The following is a 24,379-nucleotide window of genomic DNA, read 5'->3' on the forward strand; positions in this document are numbered from 1 at the left end:
GGGGGCGGAGCAGAGACGGCGTGGGGGCGGAGCGAAAACGATGGGGCGGAGCAAGACGGTGGGCGGTGGGCGGGGCGAGACCAATAGGGTGGAGCGCAGACGGCAGGCGGGGCGGGGCTGGGACGAGGGGGCGTAGCGAGAGCTGGGGCGAGTCCGCCCATCGGGGCCCGCCCCCCGCCGCAGGCGCGCCCGCCCCGCCCCCCCGCTCCCGCCCCCCCCCCCCCCCCCCCGGCGGCCGCGGCGGTCGAGCGCGGGGAGGGAGGGGAGAGCGGGTCACGACGCTGCCGGGGCGGGGATAACCCCTCACGTGGAGCAGATGAAAGGGCCGCGGCGCGACGGCCGGGGGAGCCGAGCCGAGCCTGCGACCCACAAAGCCGCCGCCGCCGCCGCCGCGATGGGGCTGTGAGGCGTCCGCCTGCGCTCGGTCCTCCGCCGGCCCGCGACTATGCCCGGCCGCGCCCGCCCTCCGCGCCCTCCCGCCGCAGGACCATGAGGCCGCGCTCGGGCGGGCGCCCAGGGGCCCCGGGCTGCCGCCGCCGCCGCCCCCGCCGCCGCCCCCGCGGCCCCCGCGGCCGCCGCCTGCCGCCGCCGCCGCCGCTGCCGCTGCTGCTCGGGCTGCTGCTGGCGGCCGCGGGGCCCGGCGCGGCGCGGGCCAAGGAGACGGCGTTCGTGGAGGTGGTGCTGTTCGAGTCGAGCCCGAGCGGCGACTACACCACCTACACCACTGGCCTCACGGGCCGCTTCTCGCGGGCCGGGGCCACGCTCAGCGCGGAGGGCGAGATCGTGCAGGTAGCTGCCCGCCGCCCGGGCCCCGCGCCGCCACAAGATGGCTCCGGGGGCTGCGCCCGCCGACCCCGCCGCGGGCGGGCGGGCGGGAGGGGCGGCGAGGGGGCCGGCGGCATCCCTCCCCGGAGGGCGGGCGGGCGGGCGGGACGCGGCCTCCAGGGCGCCGCACCGGGGGGCGAGCGCACGTGGGGGCTCGGCCTCCTGTGGGTCCGGGCACCCATGTTGGGGCGGCCCCCCTGGGCCGATTGGGCGTTTGGGTTTGCCTCAGGTGGAAGTCCCGGGAACTACCTGTTGAATGCCAACTTTGGAAAGAGAAGTGATGAAGGATGGGGTGGCCTGTTTCAGGTCGCAGGCTTTGCTTTCCGTCCATGCATGTTCTTTTGGGGAATAGCCAGGTTTGTCCGAGGGGCTGCACAACATTAGGGTCTTCCCTGGAACCTGCCGCTCGCCTCACCTGGGCGCCTGCCCTCCTGCAGGGCTCTGGACAAGCAGCAGCAGGTAGGGGAGCAGAGGGAGCTGGCCGAGGAGGAATGGGGATTTGCGGGTGCCCTGGAGTAGCCGTGGAAGGCAGCCCTCGCTGCATGCCTCAGATTACAGAGGGTGGGAGGGAGGCTGCCTACCCGCTCCTTGGCCAAGGACTTCTGCGGAGGGCCTGGAAATCGGGAGACCGAGTCGCTCACTGACAGGGCCCTCCACCTTGCTCCAGATGAAAGAAGTCTGCATTCCTAAGGAAGCTGGTTAGGGAGAACTTTAAGCTGTGCCCACTCTTTGGAGGAGGGACTCTGAGCTGAAGTCTCTGCAGATGGTGAGCTGGGTAGATGCTTTCCCGCTTCCTTGGCTATGATTTGATAAAATCAACTTGTTAGTAGATGGTCAGCGCACTTATGGAGGTTAATATGCGTGCCCCGGATGGGGGCGATTTGAAATGTTTGGCTTGTCTATGAACCTTTTTGGCGGTGATAGGATGGCTGCAGGGCCTTCTGCACTTTACTCTTGGGAGAGTTATGAATGAAGAGAAGGGGACTGTATGGAATGACTGCCTAGCAGCCTCTTCCTTTTCCCTCCCCTGGTGCAGACTCAAAGCCCTGCGTGGATAGGACAGGGAGCTGTGCAGCTTGGCTCCCTGGAGGTGTGTCCTTACAGACCCGGAGGAGGCACCTCTGCTGGGCGACTAATCATCAGCATTGCCTTACAGGGCTCTTATCCCTATCTTAAACTTCTGCAGGGTGAATAGAAGGGGAAACAAATGTTGTTTGAGTCCTGTGACTACATATGTTAGAAGCTTTTGGGCTTTTTTCTTTGATAATGTTATAATTATCTTTAATTTATAAGCTTTAGACATGATGCTCTGCTGAAGATTCCTATACATTTCAGGCACAGCCTTTGAGATTATTTTGAATCTTAAAGCTTCCTCCTTGTGACTCCTTGTTTCTCTTTGAGGCTTTCAGTGTGCCCTGATGGCTTTAGAAATGTTTGGTTTACAGCCTTCCAAGGGAAAAGATGTTTTAATGTGGCACTTCACTTTTTGAAGGAGACTTTTGAAGTTTGCGATTTTTATCTGCAGTGTTTTAACTTGTACTCTTTTTCCACGGTAGTTTGTCTGGCGAGCTGTCCATTATGAGTAGTGCTATGCTTCGGAGGTAATCTTGGGTTCGTCATTTAATACAAAATTAGGAGTTTAAACACACCATTTGTAACTGTTTTATCCTTGTGAGTAGAAAGATAATGTGTGAATTTGGCAGAAGGAATCTATTCTCTTTTGAAACTTTTTGAAGTGCTTATCTGACTCTTTTGTAGTCCATTAGCCTGGCCCAAAAGAAAAAAAATGTCAACAATTGCTAAGTAAAGAAAAGTGACTTAAATGGTATTTAATAAGTTTACCTGTTAAGCAATCACTAATAGGTGTCCTTAATTTCCTTATAACTGCAGTAATGTTGGTGAGTTTATCTGAGCTGTCTGCAAAGTCATTTCTTGATGTTCTCACCCTATACCGTTAATAACTTGATCGTGGAGGCTGACTCGCTGAACCTCTGTGTGCATGGAAGGAGCACAGTGTGGCTTTCAGGGCTGTGTGTACAGAGGCTGGCATGCTTTTATTAGTTCTTCGAATACTGCCCAATTGAGGGAACTGGTGTGGCCACTGTCAGCCCTGAAAAAGGTTTTCTAAGGAGAGCTGATGTTTTAGGACCGCCAGGAGGGAATGTAACGTTTTCCATGAGAAATGAGAATGTAGAAGAAACAAATTGGTGTTCTGCTTCAGATAATCACGTTTTCTAAGTGCCCTTGTTGAACTTTCCAAACCTCCTTTTATTTACTATCTTTAAAAAACTCTGCGTGATTTGCTATTTAATATTTTACGGTCTTCAGAGCAGAGTTCATTTTCCTATAATTAAACCTAAAGAGTAGTGCTGTAGCATTGCTTTTGTTATTTCTAGTGGGGTTTCCACTGCTGTTTGTGGTTTAGGGGAGAAAAAAACCTGTTTGGGAGTCTCTTCTTTAAGAATTCTAAGATAAGACATTGGTTTGTATCACTGATTTTTTTCCCCTCCCTATTCTATGCAATGAAAATATGTGTGTATATGTTTATATAGTAGATAACCATATCATAGTCTGGTTTGCCCAGATATTTCTAATTAGAGTACCTGTTCAGGTCATTTGCATGGGTTAGAGTAGAAGGAGGCCTGGTTAAGAAGTGTGTGTGTGTGTGTGTCAGAGAGAGAGATAGTAATTCAAACCTTGGAATTAGTCACCGGGAGTCTTGGATCTCTCCTTGTTCATTTTAGGCTTAAATAACTTTCCCAGGGTCACCAATGCACTCTGTAAGAAGAGAGGGGTTTTTTTGACATCTTCATCTGTGAAAGTTGTGAAAACAATGTGTGGATATGAAATGCTATTAATTACTTTTATTATCTAATTCATTCATGCAGCATTAAAGCCCATTTGCTTGTAAGAGTGTCAGGCATCCAGTGTGAATGCGGGAGTAATTAATTACACTTCTCCTGTAGTTATGAAGTGTGAAACTTTAAAGGGCTCTTAGACATATTGATACATATTTCATTTTTAAACCAATTTGTTGCTATTAATGAGATCATTATCTGAAACTTTCAGACTTGGCTGTGCAACTCACATGGCTAGTGATGTTAAAAAAAGGCCCGATTAAACACTGGCTAGTAGTATGTGGATTGGTTAAACAAACAGAAAATTTGCATCGCTAGAGATGAAAGATTGTTTTAAAGTGGAAATGCATTTTTTTCCCCTTGAAGTCAAATATTTAGAAATGCTTGAGAAATTCATTTGTAGAAGGAATCTGAATGATGGGCTTTGTGTAACTTTAAAATTAGCCTTTCTGGATCCTGGGTTAAGTGTTGAATAGTCTTGAAAGCAGAGGAGAGCTGAGAACATTTAAGAACTAAGCCAGTGCCTTTAGCTATGGGGGTGGGAGGAGAGTTGGGTGGTAGGTTAGAAAGGCTGAGTGAGGTCCTTAAATATCCAATGTTAGCTAAGGGTATCACAGGGAATAATTTTAGGAAACTAATTCCTCTGCCTTGTCTCTCTGTCACTGTTTCTGCAGTTAAGCATTTGATCAAACACTTTCTTTTTATCTCCATTTTAAGTTAACTTAACAGGCCTGCCTCTAAAAATTGACTTGGCCTAATAGAACAATTGTATGCTGACAGCTGACCTGGATTTACACAGAAAAGGATTGCCGACTGTCTTCTCAGAAGGGCCTTCATAGGTTAAAACCAAGTATTTGATTTGGGGGAAAACATTAGAGCTGTATTTTGACCTTATGAATTCTTAGGGGCTCTTATTTTCTATCTTGTTCCCTGAGATCCCATGGGAGTTACTAATACAGTTCTGAATGGAGGTGAAGATGGGGATGGTAAGTGTGGAGTCTGTAGACTAGAGGGAAGGTGGTGATGGCTTCCATTTACCAGAACTTATTGTGTACCGGGCACTTTGCCAAGCATGACACGTGTTTGCTTGTCTCATCCTGCCTTTAACATGGAATTAGCAGCTATTGTTAACCCATTTTACAGATCAGGAAACTGAGGCTGAGAAAGGCGATTTGACATCTCCAACCTCACACACTAGCGAATGATAAAACTTGGATTGAAACCCAGGTCTGTCTGGCCCCTTTGTTCCTATTTTTGCCAAATAAATAGAACTTGGCTGGTTAGGTTTTGACATTAAATCAAGTCTAATTTTTAACAATCTAGTATAGGGATTCTTTTTTTTTTTAATAATTTTATTTATTTATTTATCTTTTCCCCCAAAGCCCCAGTAGATAGTTGTATGTCATAGTTGCACATCCTTCTAGTTGCTGTATGTGGGACGCGGCCTCAGCATGGCCAGAGAAGCGGTACGTTGGTGTGCGCCCGGGATCCGAACCCGGGCCGCCAGCAGTGGAGCGTGCGCACTTAACCGCTAAGCCACAGAGCCGGCCCTAGTATAGGGATTCTTAACCTGAGGGTCATAGACTTCCAAAGATGGCCCGTGAACCCCTGAAATTATACATACAATCTTGTGTATGTGCACAGAATTATTTTCCTGAAAAGATATACAGTTTTGCCTTTTGGAGGGTTCTGTGATGTTCTTCCTCCCCTAGAGGGAAAAAGAGAAGCACTAATCTAGTATCCATCATCAAATAGTCCATTGCTAAGAATTTGAGTGGAGTAATATGGGGCTCAGGCTGGCAAGAGTCGTAGAGAAGTCTCCAGGTTTATGTGTCTCCACTGAGCATATTCTTTTTTTTTTTTTTTTGAGGAAGATCAGCCCTGAGCCAACATCCATGCCAATCCTCCTCTTTTTTTGCTGAGGAAGACCGGCCCTGAGCTAACATCTATTGCCAATCCTCCTCTTTTTTTTTTCTCTTTTTCTCCCCAAAGCCCCAGTAGATAGTTGCATGTCATAGTTGCACATCCTTCTAGTTGCCGTATGTGGCACGCCGCCTCAGCACGGCCAAACAAGTGGTGCATCGGTGCGCGCCTGGGATCTGAACCTGGGCTGCCAGTAGCAGAGCGCGTGCACTTAACTGCTAAGCCACGGGACCGGCCCCCGAGCATATTCATTTGATAGATGTTTACCAAAGCCCTGTTCTGTACCAGACGCCATATTGCTGTTGTCTTCTGGAGTTCACAGTCTCTTATAGAAACAGACATGTGTATGGATAAATGATAATCCTTCCCAATTGGATTTCCCCACAGAATTGAGCCCTTAGTCCTTAAGGCATCCATTGTCTATAATGAATTAACTTCTCTCCTGTGCATCTATCTGCTACTAGTTAAATGCATCATCCTTGGGAGAAGTGAGAAAACAGTCACTCAAAGAATTTCTGCATTTATATGGTGAAGAGCAAGGAGGAGATGATCTGAATGCAGGATGTGGGAAAGCAGAGTGTAAATGTGTTCTTTTTCAACACTCATTGGAAAATGAAACGGAGTATTTCTCGATGTTTTAGTGCCTTAAGAGCACCCCCTTATACCTTCCCTTGTAGACCTGGGCCCCGTGGGTGCAGGTCTGTTTAGCTCATCCCTGGATCCACCCCTGGGTCCCCAGAGCCTGCCACTTATCAGACGCTCTATATTTAGTGAATGTATGATGGATTTAGAGTGGACATCAGGCAGGCAGTGGGTCTTAATGGGCTTGGATTAATTGATGAGATCAACTTCATTTGGCTTGGCTAGTAAATTCTGGGATTATCTTTCCTTTTTGGTTGTTATTTCCAGAAACTTGCTTGATTAGATGGAAAGAATAGACTTCTCTCTGGTTCTGGTAGACCCACACATTATAATACCAGATTGTATGAAAGTGACCTGCATGTATGCGTGTTCAGGGGCAGGATACCTGGCATTATAAAGTTCTGAAGACGTTCTTTTCTTGATAAAACACTGAGTATTGAGAAAGCCTTAATGTAGACACCTATTATGGGTGGACAGACACATGAAGAATAGTTCACAGTCCAGCTGTGTCCCTGGGAATAACTGTAAAGGCTCGGTATTCAGAATTCATCATTAACCTGAATATATGCCACGTGAAAACTTGGCTTTTGATGGTGTTCCCTAAGTCTGGAGAATGTGGATTTGCAGTTCATGACAAAAATAACGTTTAAATCAGTCTTGACAGCCAGAAGAACCAGATTCAGCTCTTAATGTGTCAGTTAAGGAGACTGAGGTCCAGAGGGGTGAAGCGCCTTTCCCAGGGCCATGTGGTGAGGCAGAGACGACCTGGGATAACCGTTCAGGTCTCCTGACTTCCAGGCTTGGAGCCTTTCTGTCATCCTTGGCTGCACCTTGGCTGAGTGTAACAGGAAGAGCAGAAGCGGAAGTGTGCTTTATGGTGAGGTGTATAATTGGGGAAAGCCGTGTGTTCTTAAATTGTACACTGGGTTTAAGTGGTTGCTTTTCTCCTCTAATTTAGAGTTTGAGTTGCTCACTCTTCCTCTCTGTCAGAGCTTTTAAAAATAGCTACTAATGATTAAGTGCTTCCTGTGTGCTGTGCTCACATTTAACGGTGCTGGTAGATGGCATGCCCCAGATTTTCAGATGAGGAAACCAAGCTCAGAGAGGTGAAGTCATTTGTCAAAGTTGTTGAGCAAGTTGGCAGTAGGGCTGAGATTCAAACCCAGGTCTATCTGATTCTAAGCCATTTCTGTTTTTATAAGAGTGCTTCCACTTGGCACTTTCTTCTGCTTGGGATACGATTATGGGAACTGATGGTGCAATTTAGAGGCGGGTATAAACCCAGACTGATTGACCAAGAAATGAGTCTATAACTTCAGCTGAGAAAATTGTCTACCTTTACAGAGATTTATTTCCTACCTACCTACCTACCTACCTACCTTCCTTCCTTTCCTTCCTTCTTTCTTCTTTTTTTAATCACAGAAGTCTCTTTCCAACTTGTCTTTTCCACTAAGAGCCAATCTGCCAAGTTTGGGAAGAGGGACCAGTGACTTGAAGTATACAACTGTCACTTGATGGCACTTCCGTTGTTTTTTGGCTATTGGGAAAGTTGGAACAGCCCTAGTGTTCTGGCATTTAAAGGGCTTTCTGGTGTGAAACACATCTCCTTCCTGTGGCTGACTTTTTAGAGCCATTGTGGATTCTGCATGGCTTTCTCCAAAGAGGTCATGTCCCGCGTTCGTCGCCTTTCTTACTTTGCACAGACTGTGCGTTCCCTAACTATTTGATTTAAAAGATTGTATGAACCTAAAGCTGTGGATTCTCCCTGCTCCTTCCATTCTCCTGGACATTAAAACTCACTGTGGGTACTGCATCCCTTCAGTCAGCAGACATTCACTGCTGCCTTCTGTCCGCCAGACCCTGTGTGAGGTGAGGCGGCAGGCAAGGATAGAGTAGAGGGCAGACAGCAATGTGAGCCACAATTCCTTTCTGGCAGGACATATCTATAAGGGTACTGAGGATATACCTGGTCCAGGGTGCTAAGTGTAAGCCTGGGCAACACATTCAGAAGAAACACGTTATGTAACGACACAGTACTTGGATTTGAGCCGTCTGGACTTTTCCAGCTCATTTTTACCTACCTTTGAGGTTAAAGCTGATAACCCCTTTGTGGAGACGTGCCTTTATACCTGTCAAACAGGATAGGGAGGAGGTAAAGAGCAGAGGTTCTTTGTTCCATTTGTAGCTTGAATGAGATGTTTTAAAATCTGACTTTTAGTGGCTCTGTTGACTCATGATGGTGTGAAGAGAATGAGGTCAGCTGGCCCATTGTGGTTCGAGGGAGAGCATTTTATTTTTATTACCCTTAAGATGTGTTGTAAGACTTGATATTAATCCTCTTCTCTCCCCAGCAGCCGGTGTGATATGGTTGTTGAGAAACTCAATGTGTAGAGTTGATTCAGTGAAAACAGACTTTGATGATTCTAGAAGTTTGAGGTGAAAATGTGTGTTGGAATGGGCACTTCTGGGCTCCCAGTGCTGCATTTTTTTTTCCTGAGGAAGACTGGCCTTGAGCTAACATCTGTGCCCGTCTGCTTTATTTTGTATGTGGGACGCCTGCCATAGCATGGCTTGATGAGTGGTGCATAGGTCCACGCCCAGGATCCGAACCTGTGAACCCTGGGCTGCCAAAGCAGAATGTACCATACTTAACCACTGTGCCACCAGGCCGGCCCCCAGTGCTGCATTATTAAAATAAAAGGGATGAGCAGGGTGCTCAGATAGGTGTGTGTAAGGTCCCATCCAGTGCTGTAAGAATTTGATTGAAACTTGATTTTCTACTTGAACTTGGGTTAATTTGAGTTTGCTAACTTGTCAGCAGACATTTATTGAGTTCCTATTGTGAATAAAGTCTAGAGAAGAAACAGCTTTTATGCACCCATGGTATAGTTTGTACTTTACAGATGTTATTTCTTGATTCCTCTGTTACAAATTTGGACGGTCACATTAGCCTCACTTTACAGACGAAAGTGGGGCTGAGAGTCTGAGTAAGCTTCTCGAGGCCACAGAGCTGGGATTGAACTTGGGTCACCAGAAGCCGAAGCTCACTGACCCACTTGCCTGAGGACCCAAGTGTATTTTGGTAAGATTTAGGCAAAAATGTTAGAATTGATTCATTTTATATTACTCTAGTCAGGGCCAAAATCTTCCTTTAAAAAAAATTATCTATATCTTATTTTTTAATTATAAAAATAATGCCTGTTTATTGTAGGACACTTGGAAAATACAGAAAAGTATGAGAAAAAGATCAATCCCACTACCTACAGATAACCTGTTAAACCTTTTGTGTTTTGGTATAGCTTTCCTTTCTTTTTTTCCCATGAGCTGGGACAGATTTTAAAGAAAATTGGAAAAAACATTACATAGTGTTTATAACCCTTCCTTAACCTTGAGTATTTTCCTGTTGCTAAATACTCTGAAACATTTTTACTGTCTGCGTAACATAGTCTCTTTTTCATTATTATAAGTAATGTTGTGAGGAACATCCTTTCTCTATCTCTTGATTATTTTCATAGAATAAAATTCTAGAATTGGGACCACTGGGTCAAGTGGTAGAAACATTTTTAATGCTCCTGATAGATAGTGTCAGTTTGCTCTGCAGAAGAGTGTTCTCTTTACACACCCCTACCAGGTCGGCATATGTTTCTGTGCACCCCTGCTCAGAATGGATAGTATCTGTTTCTTAAACCCCAAAAACAACTTCATAAAAGTGAAAGTCTGTGTATTCCTCTCACTTAGTAAATAGTAAAATACTGGCTTTTTCCCTCTGCCGTGAGGATCTGAGTTATGACTAATGTCTGCATTGAAGGAAGGTACCTGGCATGGCACCTGGGTACCTCCCTCGTAGGTGTATCTGAGCACGATTCAGGAGCAGCAGGCTGCCCTTGTCTTCTTGGCAGGACACAGCAGCTATCCAGGCAGACGGCCGTACTCAGAGGTCTAGAGAGGACCTCACGGAAGGGGCCACTGTGCTGTCGGCACACCCCATGGCAGCAGATTGTGGCCCAGGAGGGTGCTGCTGCATTTGCTTTCTTCTGCCCTGCCTCTTTCCCAGTGAGTAGGCTCTCTGCTTATGAACAGGCTCTGTCCTGAAGGCCATATGAATCTGTCCTCTCATTCAGAGTGACGCTGTCAGTTCATGGTGGGCAGAGACGCAAGTAGAGCCAAGCACCAGACTTTCAGGGGTGCATTTAAGCAGCAGGCCCATAGGCTGAAAACAGCTCCCTTGTGTTTTGTTTGATCCCTGTTAAAAATTTAGAAATTTTACATAAAAATCTGGGGCTGTAGCTCTTCTTGAAAAATTAAAAGATCTGTCAGTGTTGGGTCCACATTCCCACATGGCAACAGCCTGCCCCAGTAGAATAGCAGCTGTCCTCTTCAGATGGAACGCAGGTCCTCCAGTTCACAAGTCCCTCTGCGTTGCAGTGGCTTATTTCACTCACTGTTAATGCTTTTACCAATGGCCGGCCCCTGAAGGCATTGGAATTTGCCATCTTTTCTATCTCTGGAAGTTCTGAAGCGGAAAGCTTTTAAGTTGCGCTTGGTGAGTCTCCTTTCTCAACCATCTGCGTGTCAGATGTCCATTAGTGGCTTTGTGACACTTCAGTGGACCCTGTGAGCCTCAAGTTATGCTACTGGGGAAGGCTGAACCGGCCCTGACATGACCAGAGTGTTCTTTTTACTTTGGTATAGGTGCTTCCATTTTCTCTTGGACTTTTTGAAGGCTGAAGTCTTGGAGCCATTTGGCCTGTGCCTTCATTAAGATCTTTCTCCCTTCTCTTTTTTTGTTCCTTGGTTTCTTTTGACTACTAGAGTTATTGTTTGAGCTGGAGGGCACCCTGAAAATGCTGTGGCTCAGCTCTCCTTTTACAGTGAAGGAATGTGAGCAAGGTCCTCGGGCCTTTGCTCACAAGAGGAGCTGGGATTAGAACTCGGGTCTTGGTGCTCGCAGTTGCTGGTCTTTCTAGAATGGCATCCCACATTGATAGTTGAGTTCCAGAAAATCTTCCATGTGCCTAGTGCTTTAGGGTCCCAGTGCCCTTTCACTTGTATTGTCTTGTTTCATCCTCACACGTCTTCCCTGGATTCTGCCCCAGAAGGCCATCTGCTGTTCAAGTTGTCCTGGTTGCCAAGACTTGTCCCACACTTGACATAGAATGCTTTTCTTTGTTCCTAATTGTATATTTTTACTTAAATGCATTTGACATTGTGTGTTCAACCCCTTTATGCGATTTTTGGAAATATCACTGGGTACCTGGAGAGTTGGCATCTTTTCAGAAAGTGCCTTAGTCTTGGAGTAGGTGGTAAGCAGACAGCTAATGGCATGTAAAGAATGTTGCAAGCTTGACTTGCAAAGCCATTTCAAAATTTAAATCAAGGTAGCTTGTGGCCAAGTCAAAGGGAAATGGTGTACTCAAGACGATGCTTGATTGGCTTTCCTTGCTGACCTTACTTCTTCATGCCAGATGCTGCCTGAGCTTCTACCTCCTTTACGTTCTCTTTCTTCCCATCAGTTCTTCCTCTCCCCACTGGATTCATCTTTCTAAAGTAAGTTCTGACCACGTCACTCCCTTGATCAAAATCTTTCAGAGCCTTCCTGTTGTTTACTACTGAGCTGAGTATAGTCGTGTCGCTTAACGGTGAGGATATGTTCTGAGAAATGTGTTGTTAGGTGATCTCGTCATTGTGTGAACGTTGTAGCGTGTACTTACACAAACCTAGATAGTATAGCCTACTACACACCTAGGCTATATGGTACTAATCTTATGGGACCACCGTCGTCTATGCCGTCTGTCACTGAAACGTCGTTATGCGGCGCATGACTGTACAGAGGTGACCTGGGCTGTCTCTCTAGCCTCTCTCTCATTGTTGACTCTAGGATGGGGCTGTGGATCCTGTGTGTTCCCACCCTCGTTTCCTGAATGGTCCTGGGCTTTCCTCCCTCTATGCCCTTCATTTCAGATTGCCCTTCTGCGGGAATACATTTCTACGCCTCCGCATTCCCGACCCCCATCTTTGCCCACTGCTCTTCCTTTCCCATCTCTCAACTCCCTCACCTGCAGTCAATTTCCAGTCCTTCCCATCAAGTATTTCCAAGTCCTACCGGTGCGTTCCTTTGAACCAAAGCACTCCATTTTTCACTTCTTAGCTGGTCTTAAATTCCTTGTTGTAGGTACTCTTTTATTAATGTTTTCTTTTCCCCACAAGATCACAGCTCCCAGTCGATAGGGATTATGTCTTACTCATCCTGCTGTTGCCTTGCAGTAAAACTCTTTAACTATTTACTGAATTGAAATTCTGCTACATCATAATACTTTGGGGTAGGAGAGTGATGGGGATGTTAGTGTGGCCAGAAAAAGACTTGGCTTTTTGAGGGACAACTTTCTATGATTGTAGAAACAGTTCACAAGCAGTTTTCAGACACAGGTGTGTCCTAGGGCTAATCCAAATAGTTGGGATGGATCAAACTCGCAAAATAATTTTCACCTTGCCTCTGCTCTCCAGGAGGTCTGGAAAAAGGAGGTAGTACGATGAGATGACACCATCTAACTCCTCCCAGCCTGACGTGTGACTGCCTAGGTACATTGTTCAAAGCATGCTGGAGAAGAGAACATCTCAGCCTGACTGTAGACTTTTGGGGAGTGTGTTTTATTTAAATATGAATAATATGTTGGTAGCATTTCAAAAACTGGTACTTTCGGGGAACAGCAGAAGTTACATGTAGTTCCAGTGTGACCCCTCAGAAGCAACTGTATGTGGGTCCTTAAATTTGTACCATATTGTTTCCTTGATTTTTTTCTTTTTTGCCCCCGTTTGGCAGTTCTGGCGTGGGCCTTGATCCTGTGCATAAGTCCAGGGTGGGAAGCAGTTTTAAAGGACTACAGTAATATTTCTAAAGAGGCCAGCAGGCTACGTGTGGGAGAAATTTAGATTTCAATTTAATAAACATTTGATTTTCTACTCTTTACAGGGCCCAGCTGTAAACATTTGGGAATTATTAAATTATTGCTTATTTATGTACATGTTGGTATGTTGAGATTTTTTGGTTATTGTTGCTGTTTTTGTGGCGATTATATGGGCGCTGGGACCTTCAGGAGTACTCCAGTCTATCCATGATGTGTTATAGTTCACTTGTACTAGAGGGTTTTCATGGCATGTCCACTCCAGAAATGTCCCAGTGCCCATCAGTAAATGTCACCCTCATCTAGGGAATTCAATGAATAGATAATGTGTAGTTTTGAAGTTTTGGGTTATTAGGTTTAAATCTCTAGAGCACATTAAAACTCGCTTGTGGCATTAAATGTGCCATGTGGGTGATTTCAGGTTGCAGTGGCAGTGGTAATTTTTGCATTTCCTGACTCTTGTGTTTAAATTTGCAGTCTCAACATTGCATCACCATAGGTTTTCACATTTAATGAATATTTATGTTGAGCCGAGTTCTATACGAATGCGGTGGTTTGGGACTTGATTATAGCTTGCTCTGAACTGTGGCCAGGAGTGCCCTACAGACAACAGAGTTGGCACATGTCTCAGCATGCCAAGCCCTGGCGGATGTGGTTAGGGACCACGGTGACTGGTGCTCTAGTTACCATGCCAACCTTGTTTTTGGAAGGGGGAGGCTCTAAAACAGCAGTGGGATGGGGGCAGAATAGTTTTGAATATTCCAAGTAAAATTATTCCCTATATGTGCCCCTGCAAGAAGACGTTGTAGAAAACTCTAGAATTCTTCCTGCGTGCTCAGATAACATTAATTTTCTTAATTTACTTTTGCAAGACTGTTTTAATTGTCCTCTTGCAAATCTGTGGAAGTTATATAGGGGGCCTTTCATGTGTGAATGTCTTCCCTACTTGCTGCAGGGTAAATAGGGAATCTTCTCTCTCTTAAGATTACAGACCGCCTCCTCCCACCCCCTGCCAACATCCCTTGCCCTCTGGTAACTCAGACTTGTCATGGCTGATTGGGGAAGGGGGTGGGAAAAGAATAGGAGGGAGGATGGATGGGGGACTCTCCTTCCTCCAGCTCGTTATCTTCGTTACTCCCTTCTCCCCATCCCAAGAAGGCCTGTCTTCTTCCCTCTCTACTCTTGTATATTCAGCAGAGACCGTGGTCGCAGGTGCCATCAGCCATAAGTAGGGTCTCAGGATGCCCGGCTCTCAGGCTTTGGCAGGCAGAGCTGGGATGGGAGGAGGAGGGATGTGTCCCTGGCATCCCACACTGCGACGCTGTTTGCCCTTTTGCACAAATGGTGTCCTTCATGATTAATTCTGTGGTCCTTGGTGCTGTGCAGTGAAATGTCAGGAAGAGAATTGATCAGATCTAGTAAGCCAGATGGGAGCCCTGAATCGCAGAGCAGGATGGGACTCATGGGCACCATCCACTGTCCTCGCGCCCCTTACAGAAGGAGACCTGAGCCACTGATGGCTGGAACTCGTGCAGGTTCGACTGCTCAGGCAGTCTCGTGTTGTGGAGGGCTTGCCCTCAAGGCGCTTCACTCAAAAAAAGCAAGCTCCCTGGAAACTTACTATTTCAGAAGGGGAAGCTGACCACAAATTTCATCTTTACTTGCTGACTTGGAGTCACCTCTGGAGTCGTCATTAGATTGTATCCTCCTTCAGGGCAGGGCTGGTGTCTCAATTTTTTGACGTTTTCCCACTCCAGCACAGAGAGTCCCTTTGTGTGAATTAGGAAAAGCTGCCCCTTCCTCAAGATACCTGACTTCTCCTGCCGTAAATTGGTCATAATGTGGATCTATGACCACAGATGTGAAGGGCGCCTCCTGGAGTTGTGCAGTGCACGGCTGTCTCCCTGTTGGCTGATGTGGCACCTGTCCATAAGTTGTCCCCTCCCTTCCAGTGCTTCTCCCTCAGCTGTTCTATTTTCTGCTTCTGATTTCTGAGTCCACTCCTAGAAAACCAGGGAACCATGTTAGAATTGTGTGTAAAGTTAGGAAACAAGATACCAAGGGGACATAAGGAGCTTAGTGTGCAGATTCTTGACATCTGCTTTAGCCGTTTTTCTGCTTTGTGTCAGCTCTTCTTAGGAGGTGAGCTGACTAGAGTGGGGTCCTTAAACCTTGAGTACATTGTAATTAAATGGGTAGGCCTTTTGTGGAGCAGAAATGGCACCACTTTTTTATGGGAGAAGATACACATGTATTCCTACTAACAAACTTGTAAGTTAACTTTTGGACCAGAACCTGCTTTGGGTATAAGTCCTCTTTAGTTCTGTGTTATAACAACAACCTTGAGCCAACTGTATTAGAGGAGTTGAGAGGACACTCCCGTGTCATTGGACATTGACATGGCTATTAGGAGCAGTGATTTTCAACTTTTACGTGCAGACACCAAGGTTTGCCAAATTCCTTAAAGTGTATTGTAAATTTTGCATAACCAAGTGGTCCTTGATTTCCTTTGCTGATGGAGAGGCAGCAGAGTGTCAAGTTTGGACCCAGACTGCCTAGGTTTGGATCTCGGCTCTGCCAATTACCTGCTGTAGAAAGGGGACTTTGCCTCTTGGGGTCTCAGTTTCTTCATCCGTAAGATGGAGATAAATCTCTCCTAGATTTGTTGCGAGGATTAAATGAGTTACAGCATACAATTTGTGTTTAGTGATGGTGAGGATGATGATGAAGACTATAACATGACTAGTTTCATGATGCTCTGCATAGGTACCTAACATTTATGTTGTAGTTTCCAAATGGTTGAAAATTTTTGTTATAAAGTAGTAGTTTATCATGGTTAAATAATCCAAAGGTGCTACTCATTGGGAATAGACGTGATCTATCGTAGGTATCATTTTTTTAACACGCTCACTGCCTTACTACTTGCACCTGTGTCCCTTCTCCCCTCGTGTGGGACCCATGGGCTCCCCAGAGTGGTTCTTAAGCTCTGCAAGGGCTCACAGTGTTCATTCCTCCCTGATCCCCAGGTCCCTCTTTCCCCTCTGTTTCCTGGGAGGGGTGCTTTGCTGCAGCTTCATCTGCTCATCCCTATGTTCTACAGCTAGACCGTTGTCCAGGCCCTGAGCTCTGTGGTGTGTGCGCGCACACACACGTGAACTGCAAGTCCTGTGTACAGGAGACTAGGTTTCTAGGCCAGCCTTCCTGTTGTTCCTGAGGCCACATGGCCTGCATACGGGCATGATCGCTCCGAAGGCAAGCTGGGTGGTTGATTGCTTCTCTGGATCCGGCCAGGGCATGTGGAATGTTGTGATATGCTGAGACTGTGCTCTGGGGGACCTATGGCAAGCACAAGTGACTTCAGTGCTTGGTTTGATCCAGTGTGCGATTTTGCCAAAGCAAATACTTTATTAATCTTAACCCTCCAAATTAGACACATCAACTTTTTCTAAAAATGGGAATGATAGGAGTGCATTGTGGTGTTTTTTTTTTTCACTTTACCCCCACCCTGCTCTGCCCATACTGGGCTGTGCATTCCTCTCCTTGAATGGAGAAGGTGTTTCCATCTCTGTCTGTCTGCCTCCTTCTCTCACATTCCTGAGACTGGGTGATGGAAAGATGCCCCTTCTCCTTCTGAGCAGGTGTGCATATCCTTTCTCCAAGAGGTTCCACTTCTTTCTATTTCAAGGCCAGAGTCTTGCTCCTGAAGGGATCTGCTGTTGTGATGGTACTTTCCTAACTGGGGACTCTCCCTGGTTTCCTTAGGATTCTGATCCAGAAGGTGTGCAGGGAAATCATTGGGTGACTTCCTGCAGTGAACTGGAGTATGTTTGGGGAGGCTCAGCCATAATTTCTTGTATGGCACGTGAGCAACGAGCGAGGTCAGTAGATGAAGGCTTCCCACTCAACACTCTGAAAGTGTCTTGGGTAAAGGGCATACTCATAGGGTAGGATGAATCTGGTATTAGATAGTGAGCTTGTACTTATCTAGGCCAAACTAGAAAAGAAAAAGCCTCTAAATAAGCAAGCAACCTAACCTCATCTCTGCACACAATTTTGTGTTAGCCTCCTCCCTTCTCTTCACTCGGCCTCTGCCTTTAAGTCTGAGGGGCCTGGTGGGGTTTACCAGCTTTGAAGTCCTAAGGTGCTATTTTAATACTTTTCTCTTACATTGCAGGTTTTGAGACCGATTTAACTAGATTCTGGAGGGAGCTTACTTTATAGCATTCTTAAGAGCTCGGACAATCTTGAAAGAGTTAAACTCTAATTAGCTCATTCCTAAGGTATTTAATGCCCTTATTAAAACTCAACTGCTCGTTCACTTTTTTCTTTAGTGAATCAGATTTCTTGAGGAGCTGAGCCCTTGCTCCTCAGATCACAGGCTCACATGTTGAAGCTGGCAGCGCTAGAGGCTAGTTCCTATCTGTGTGACAGCATTTTTAATTTAACAGGACCGCCTTTGATGTTCCCAAATATTTATAGGCAGCTTTAGATCATTTCAGTGTGTGCTTTCTTTTTCTTTTCTTTTCTTCTCTCTCTTTTTTTTTAAACTGGAGCAAAAGTTCTTCCTCATGCAACAGCCTCCCTTTTATCCTGTTAGTTTATTTTTGTTTCCTTTGCAGCTTTGGTGAAGTCTCTTTGGCTGCGTTGACACACACAAGGTTGACCCTTCCTTTTGCCTCTTTGGTAAAGGCCACCTCTTTATATCATCCTGCCTGCTTGATATTGCTTAAGGCACTTCCATTCGTCCACTGACTTTCTAGAGACTGAGTTTTTTCCTGATTTGGCTCAGGAATCTGCTCTTTGGCTGACCTAAAAGCTTTCAGATCAGCGTGGAGACCTGGGCAATGCGTGTAGAGGTGTCTCTTTATGGATGACCAGGCTGCAATGTCCTACCCTGCCTGCGCATGTTGACCGGGCCTCAGCGAGTTATGATTTATAATGTAACTTGAGCAGATACTGTCATAGCTGGGCAGGAAATACAGATAGAACTCTCTCCTGATCTTTGCAGACTTGCTCCAATTGGCTTTGCCCAACTTCTTGGCTGAAAATAATAGAGAATCTTAGACTTCAGTCTCAGGGATGGGAAAAACAGAGTTGCATGTAGATTTGTTAAACCGTTAAGGAAAAGGAAGAAGAAACTTTGTACCAATTAAAACAAATGGCAAAACAGAGGACAGTATTTCTCCAGCCTGAACTCTGAGTAAACATTCTGCTTGTGAAACAATCCAAGTTATTGAACTCTCGGCTACTGTTACTTACCTGGGTCCAGAACATTTCATGGCTGGCTCCACCATTGCTGGCTCTGCCTCCTACTACATGGAAGCCTTTTAGGGCTGAAGGTCACGTAGGTGGTGGGTGAAATGTTTGAATGAATGAATACCATGTTGGACGCTGTCCTTGGGGCTTTATACTAGTTGTCTCCCTTGATCCTCAGGAGGCTTCTGAGCAGTAAGAGGTCCCATCCCTGTGTTTTTAGATAAGGAGACTAAAGTGCAGAGAGGTCTGTCACAGCTAGGGAATGGAGGAGCTGGCCTGGATTTCAGGACTGTGTTTACAGCCTCACCATAAAGTAGTTTGAGGCAGGTAAATCTGATGGTGATCTGCTAATCTCTTACAGCTAAAAAACCTCTTGCAGCTAAAATCTACTGTATGTTGTGTTCTGAGAGTTCACAGCTGACCAGGCTCTTTCCAGGCAAGGGGCACAGAGGTGAAGAGCACGGCCCTAGAGCTGGACAGGCCTGTGTTTGCATCCTGGCTCTGCCACTGCCAGCTCTGTGACCTTAGCGGGTCACCCAACCTCCCTGAACCTCTCTTTTCTCATCTCTAACATGGGACAGTATAGCTTGTACCTCTAAAGGATTGTGAGGATTAAGTGAGATAATATATTTAAAGTATACAGTAAGTGCTTAATACATGTTAGTACCTGTGACTATTGCTGCTATAGAATCATCACCCTTAAGGAGTTCACAGTCCTGTGGGAAAGACAGGTAAACCAGATAAGCCAGCTATTAGGTGGTTGGGTAAACCAGGTAAACTTGCCAGCTATAGCAGAGAGATGTGCTGGTGCTTAGCAGGGGCCCAGGACTGAGCCACTAGCTAGGGTTTTTATTTTCTTTCATTCAGCAGATATGTATTGAGTGCTTGTTCTGTGCCAGGCAGAGCCACTGAGTCACACTGATTCCCAACCTCCCCCCCTCCCCGAAATTTCCTTTTCCCTTGGGGGAATTTGACCTAAAATGTTAATTGCCTCCTGGAGAAAGATATCCTGAAGTCATTTTCTCATAAAACCCCAAGATGCCAAATGGCATAGCCACATTCCATTTGACAATTTATCTTGTATGGCTTTGTGCTATCCTTCAACTATTATTTTAATCTTATCTAATTTTCCTGGTCTCTTCCTGGTCTCTTGTACATGAGAACTTTACGGTCCTTGAGAATGACAAGCAACCCTCCTAGGGAGCAGGTGGTGCTCCTTTTGTTCCCCACACTGCCCAGATGGTGTCCGTGCCTTCTCATGGTCTGGTTCCATGGGGATTTGTTGATAAGATTTTGCTTTGATTTGGTTTTCCAACCCAGTGCCATATTCAGATTTGATTACCAGCACTGTGGCTTTTTTCTCTGCAGTTTCATTGTCTCTGTCATTGGCTATCTTGAAACATAAGTCTCACTCTCCACATCCCCCACCCCTTTGCAAGCAGTGCGGATGGTTGTGCAGTAGAACTTTTTAACACATGGTGCATGGTCCAGAGTAGACATCAGCATGCTTTCACTTGTTGAATTGATTGATAATGTATTTAACAAAAATGTTAAATATTTTTAACAAAAAATACCATTGAACAAAAGATGCAATTGAAAGGCAGTTGCTATTGTCTTTATATACTTAACCCAAATAAGCCTTTCTCTAAAATAGTTTAAGGTCATTTTTGTGTCTTTCCTGTTCAGTTAGCAAACTTTCAGTGGGAAGTGGACGTTTTCTAAATACACTTGATTTGAAGCTAAGATGATGTCCTAACTCCTTTTGGACCATGAAAATGTTAATTTTTTATTTTTGATTAATGTTAATGTTAATTTTGATCTGTCTGAAGGTACCACTAGGGTGGGTCATTTATATTTAACTTTGGTACCCATGCTTTCTTTAAATAACATGTCTAACTTCATATTAAAACTAGCTTATATTCAGATGAAAAAACAACTGATTGAAAGGATGGTTCAGAAGAAGGGTAAATGAGAGGGAAGACAGCACGTGATTGAAGTTGGCTGCAGGTCAGCTCCATAGAGTTAATTGAGAATTAAGTGAAGCCCAGATTTCCTTCCGAAGAACTCCTGACAGCCCTCTACGTTTGCTTACCTTCTCTTGGGCATCTTGGTGGCATTCTTTTGTCCACGGTGCACAGTGGCCGTGGATAGGGCAGTAGCACATCTTGAAGTAGTGTTGGGTAGTGTGCAAGTAGCTTTTTTGGAGGGGATAAGTGGGCATCACCAACTGGCAGAATGGGACAGAACAAAGTCCAAGAGGGTTGAATTAGTACCACTGGGGCCTGTACATGGTGATGTTGGCATTTTCTAGTGATACTTATGGAGCATGAATTTGCCCCATGCCATATGGGACGTGTCTGCCCCCTTTCTGGCTGTCAGGACTAGGAACGGGAGCAAAATCTATTCCGGGAGCAAAATCTATTCCTCCTCGGGCTGAACTGGATTGCTGGATGCGTGGTCAGTTGGATGCAATTTGTTTTTGCCCGAGAAAGGGAAAGCCTGCCTTGATAATACAATGATAGGACCTGTCCTTGCTGTTGGGTTTTTTAAATTGCTGATTAGATCTGTGTGGGCGGGGCGCAAAGATGAAGTTAGTGGTGTAGTAGAGACAACTGATTCCCCGGTCAGGACCTAATGTCTCAGTTGGGCGTTTTATGCACACTTGTCTGAAGAAGCTCTTTTGGTTTTGAACCACTTGCGAAAGCTCTGAAGCCCTTCCTGGTCTTCCCTCTTTGTTGCCGCCTACGAGAAACTTGCCCTTGGGAATGGGTGGCAACTAGGAGCCTACAGCCTTGTCCTTGGGGCTTCCTGTTGGGCTTATTACTAACCCTACTGCGGACTCTACCTTTAGACCTGATGGTTTTCACTGTATCTGTTTTCTCAGAAAATAGTCAAACCAAAATTTTCTGGTATAGAATGATGATGCAAATCAGGCCTATATGCCTATGTTCTTAGAAATGTAGTTTAACGAAAAGAAGAAAGCACCTTCTTTTAGCCCATGTACTTTCCTCGTTTACACAATGAATTTGTTGAAATCTAGTTTGTATCTGGGAGCCTTGGTTTCTCCATTAGACTTTGGATCGGAAAGGTAGTAAGAAAAAAAGCGAAGTTAACGTGATGTTTTCTCCTCTTGTGGATTTGAGCAGTCCCAATCGCTTTGTCATTGTGGTCTGCGTTGTCGCTGTATTCCTGGAGAGGAAGGTGAAGAAGTCTGCAGTAGGCCTTGGATGTTTAAAGGTGTGTCTGGTGGTGCTTAATGCCCTCTTTCCTGGAGCAGTTTGGATGTGGGACTTGACATTTTCTGGATGGTGTTTACAGAATCACTGCTGGCCTCCTCCTGAGTGCCTGTGGGCTTATGGGCCAATGGGAAAGACAGAATGTGTCCCTGAGATGGTGACATTACTACACACAGAGGCCAAGTAGCACATGCCTGGGGCTGAGGGAAAGTGCCTAGAAGTACTGAGAATGTCCTGGGGGCCGGCCTCCTGCTGGGTTCCTAAAGAAGGCCCATCCTCTGATTCAGCCATGCTGGCCCTCGATGCAGGGAAGGCATTCATTGCGGAGACCCAGGGTGGCTTGGCATCCATGGGGCTTTTCCTAGTTTGTGGGGGCAACGAGTAGACCTGGAAGCTGCGCGGCGTGGAATGTGCTCCTGGCAGAGTGAGGCCATGGCTGGGAGACAAGAGACCTGATGTGCTCCCTGGTCTGTCACTTAAGTGAGATCCTAGGGAAGCCAGCCTGCATAAGCCTCAGCCCCCACATCCGTAAACTGGGTATGGGGGCTGGGTGAGGTTCCTGGAGGGAGGAAGGAAGATCTGTGTGCCTGGGGCCAGGGCAGGAACAGGAAGGGGGAGAATCACCCAAACTGGAGAATCAGGGAGGGAAATCAACTTCAGAGGGTGTGGGGAATGTGTGGGAGGGGCTTTGAATGCTGGGGGAGGGTGTTTGACTTTCATTATAGGGACCACTGGGTCCCACAGCCACATGCAATAGATGATGATGTCCTTGTGCACGGCTGGATTTTTGATGACATGACTGCCCCCACCCCATGTTATCCAGCAGCACAGTTTGTCATCACAGCAGCCAGGGGGCTCAGCCGGGGGCTGTGCTTTCCTCTCCTGAGAGCAGCCTGGAATGTAAGGGAGTAAGTGATGTTCTAGTAACAACCTTGAATTCACTTTATTAAAGATAAATAAATTACATGCCAACATTGGCTTTTAACTGTTATTAGTAACAAATTGCTCTCCACCCATACACTCAACCATTCATGACACCTTGGGGAAATATGCTGTTGTGGCCTTTTTTCCTGAGGTTTTTTTTTTTTTTAATAGATTACTTTTTTAAATTTTTATTTCATTTTTATTTATTTTTGGTGAGGAAGATTAGCCCTGAGCTAACATCTGTTGCGAATCCTCCTCTTTCTGCTGAGGAAGACTGGCCCTGGGCTAACATCGGTGCCCATCTTCCTCTACTTTATAGGTGGGACGCTGCCACAGCATGGCTTGATAAGCAGTGCATAAGTCCATGCCTGGGATCCGAACCCGCGAACCCCGGGCCGCCAAAGCGGAGTGCGCGAACTTAACCACTATGCCCCTGGGCTGGTCCCTTTTTCCAAGGGTTTTTTATATACTACTAGTGCGTAGAAACTTCTGGGGAGCTGTTCATCAGCTGTCTTTCAAGTTCTGCCCGTAACCCTCAGTTGGGGCTCTGTCTGTTGACAGTCCGGGGTTTCAGAAGAGAGATTTCAAGGTCCGTTAGGATGAGGCAACAGAGTGACAGGCTGGTTGGAACATTTTTCTGGTTATTGACAGGCTTTACTGTGGCTTCTCCCAAATGAATGAGGAATATATTTTTCTAAATCCAGCCATTGAGCCAAATGAGCCACACTGGGATAAACTCTGTTTGTTTACAAATTATGTAAGAGAAGGGCCTGGCCATTAAATTCTTCTGGGCCAGAATTCCTACCCCTCTTCAAAGTTGTAATCAAACCAAACAAACGCTTTCCACAGGAACTAATTCCCTCCCAAGAAACAGGAGCAGATGCTCCTGGGAGGCCTTCTGAAACTTTGGAGTGTTTAAAGTAGAAATATGTAACCAAGGTGAAGTTGTTCCAGAAACGTTGCTTGCTCTAGCCAGGACCAAAGCACGCGTCAGCTTTTTTATTTAGGGCAAGAGGTGCAGAATGAACTGGGCCAGTCCAGGCGGAATTTTCTCTAGAATGTTTAATTTTCTCTTTTCATCTTCCTCTGCTTCAGCTCCTTGTGACCTTTATTCCTTTCTGCTTAAGTAACCTTTTTTTAGCTTGATCCTTATCTCTTAGCTATGCTGGATTACATCTGGGGATCAAGGAGCCCTCCTCTGAACCAAAGCACTCACTCATTGCTTCTTGTCCCTAGCAAAGATGTCAGGTGCAGAGCAAACACTCTGGGGGATGGAGGCGGAGGCCACCTTGCCTTTGTTGGTGTCCCGGTAAGACAGTTCTTTTTGAGATGGACAAAGACCATCCAGGCTCAGGGACGTGGTTTCCCAGCTCTTGCTGATTTGGGTCTTTACTGGGTGGCTTGATTTATTTTGGCTCAGGAACGTTGTGAATTTTTAGGGCCTCAGGCACACCCGTATTAAAATCAGGTACACTTTCTAAAGTCAAATGCAGATTTCTCTGGATTATGCCTCAAGACGAGCTTTTCTCAAGATGTCTTCTGAACAACACCAGTCCTACAGAATGCTCTGGAAAGGGTTCCATGGTGAACTAACTGTGAGAAAACTGTTTATCCTCATTCATTCTCGGAGATTTAAACTGCACAGTAGTAAATTAATGGCTCTGAGAATTCCTGCTGAAAAGGAATCTAAATGAACTCTATTCAGTCTGGCATTTCCCAGATATACTTGATCACAGAACTGCTTTCTCTACAAGGCCCCAAGGTGCTGGGAGATCTGCTCCAGCTAGCTGATATTAGGTTGGTTTAGGGTCTG

At 46.0% G+C, this 24,379-nt stretch overlaps 1 protein-coding gene across 2 annotated transcripts in view; it reads left to right on the forward strand.

The window, feature by feature from the left end:
• Positions 1 to 307: 307 nt before the first annotated feature.
• ZNRF3 (zinc and ring finger 3) overlaps positions 308 to 24,379 on the forward strand; it is a 148,300-nt gene continuing 124,228 nt past the window's right edge. Inside the window, exon 1 of one of the 2 annotated variants that reach the window (XM_058531704.1) lies at positions 308 to 789. In XM_058531704.1, the coding sequence (XP_058387687.1) occupies positions 490 to 789 (300 nt within the window). In that variant the 5' untranslated portion in view covers positions 308 to 489. Of the gene's footprint in view, positions 790 to 997; positions 1,285 to 24,379 lie in introns of those variants that run through there. The other variant, XM_058531706.1, reaches the window with a different exon arrangement.

This window comes from Diceros bicornis, chromosome 35, assembly GCF_020826845.1.
Source record: "Diceros bicornis minor isolate mBicDic1 chromosome 35, mDicBic1.mat.cur, whole genome shotgun sequence".
NCBI classification, from domain to species: Eukaryota; Metazoa; Chordata; class Mammalia; order Perissodactyla; family Rhinocerotidae; genus Diceros; species Diceros bicornis.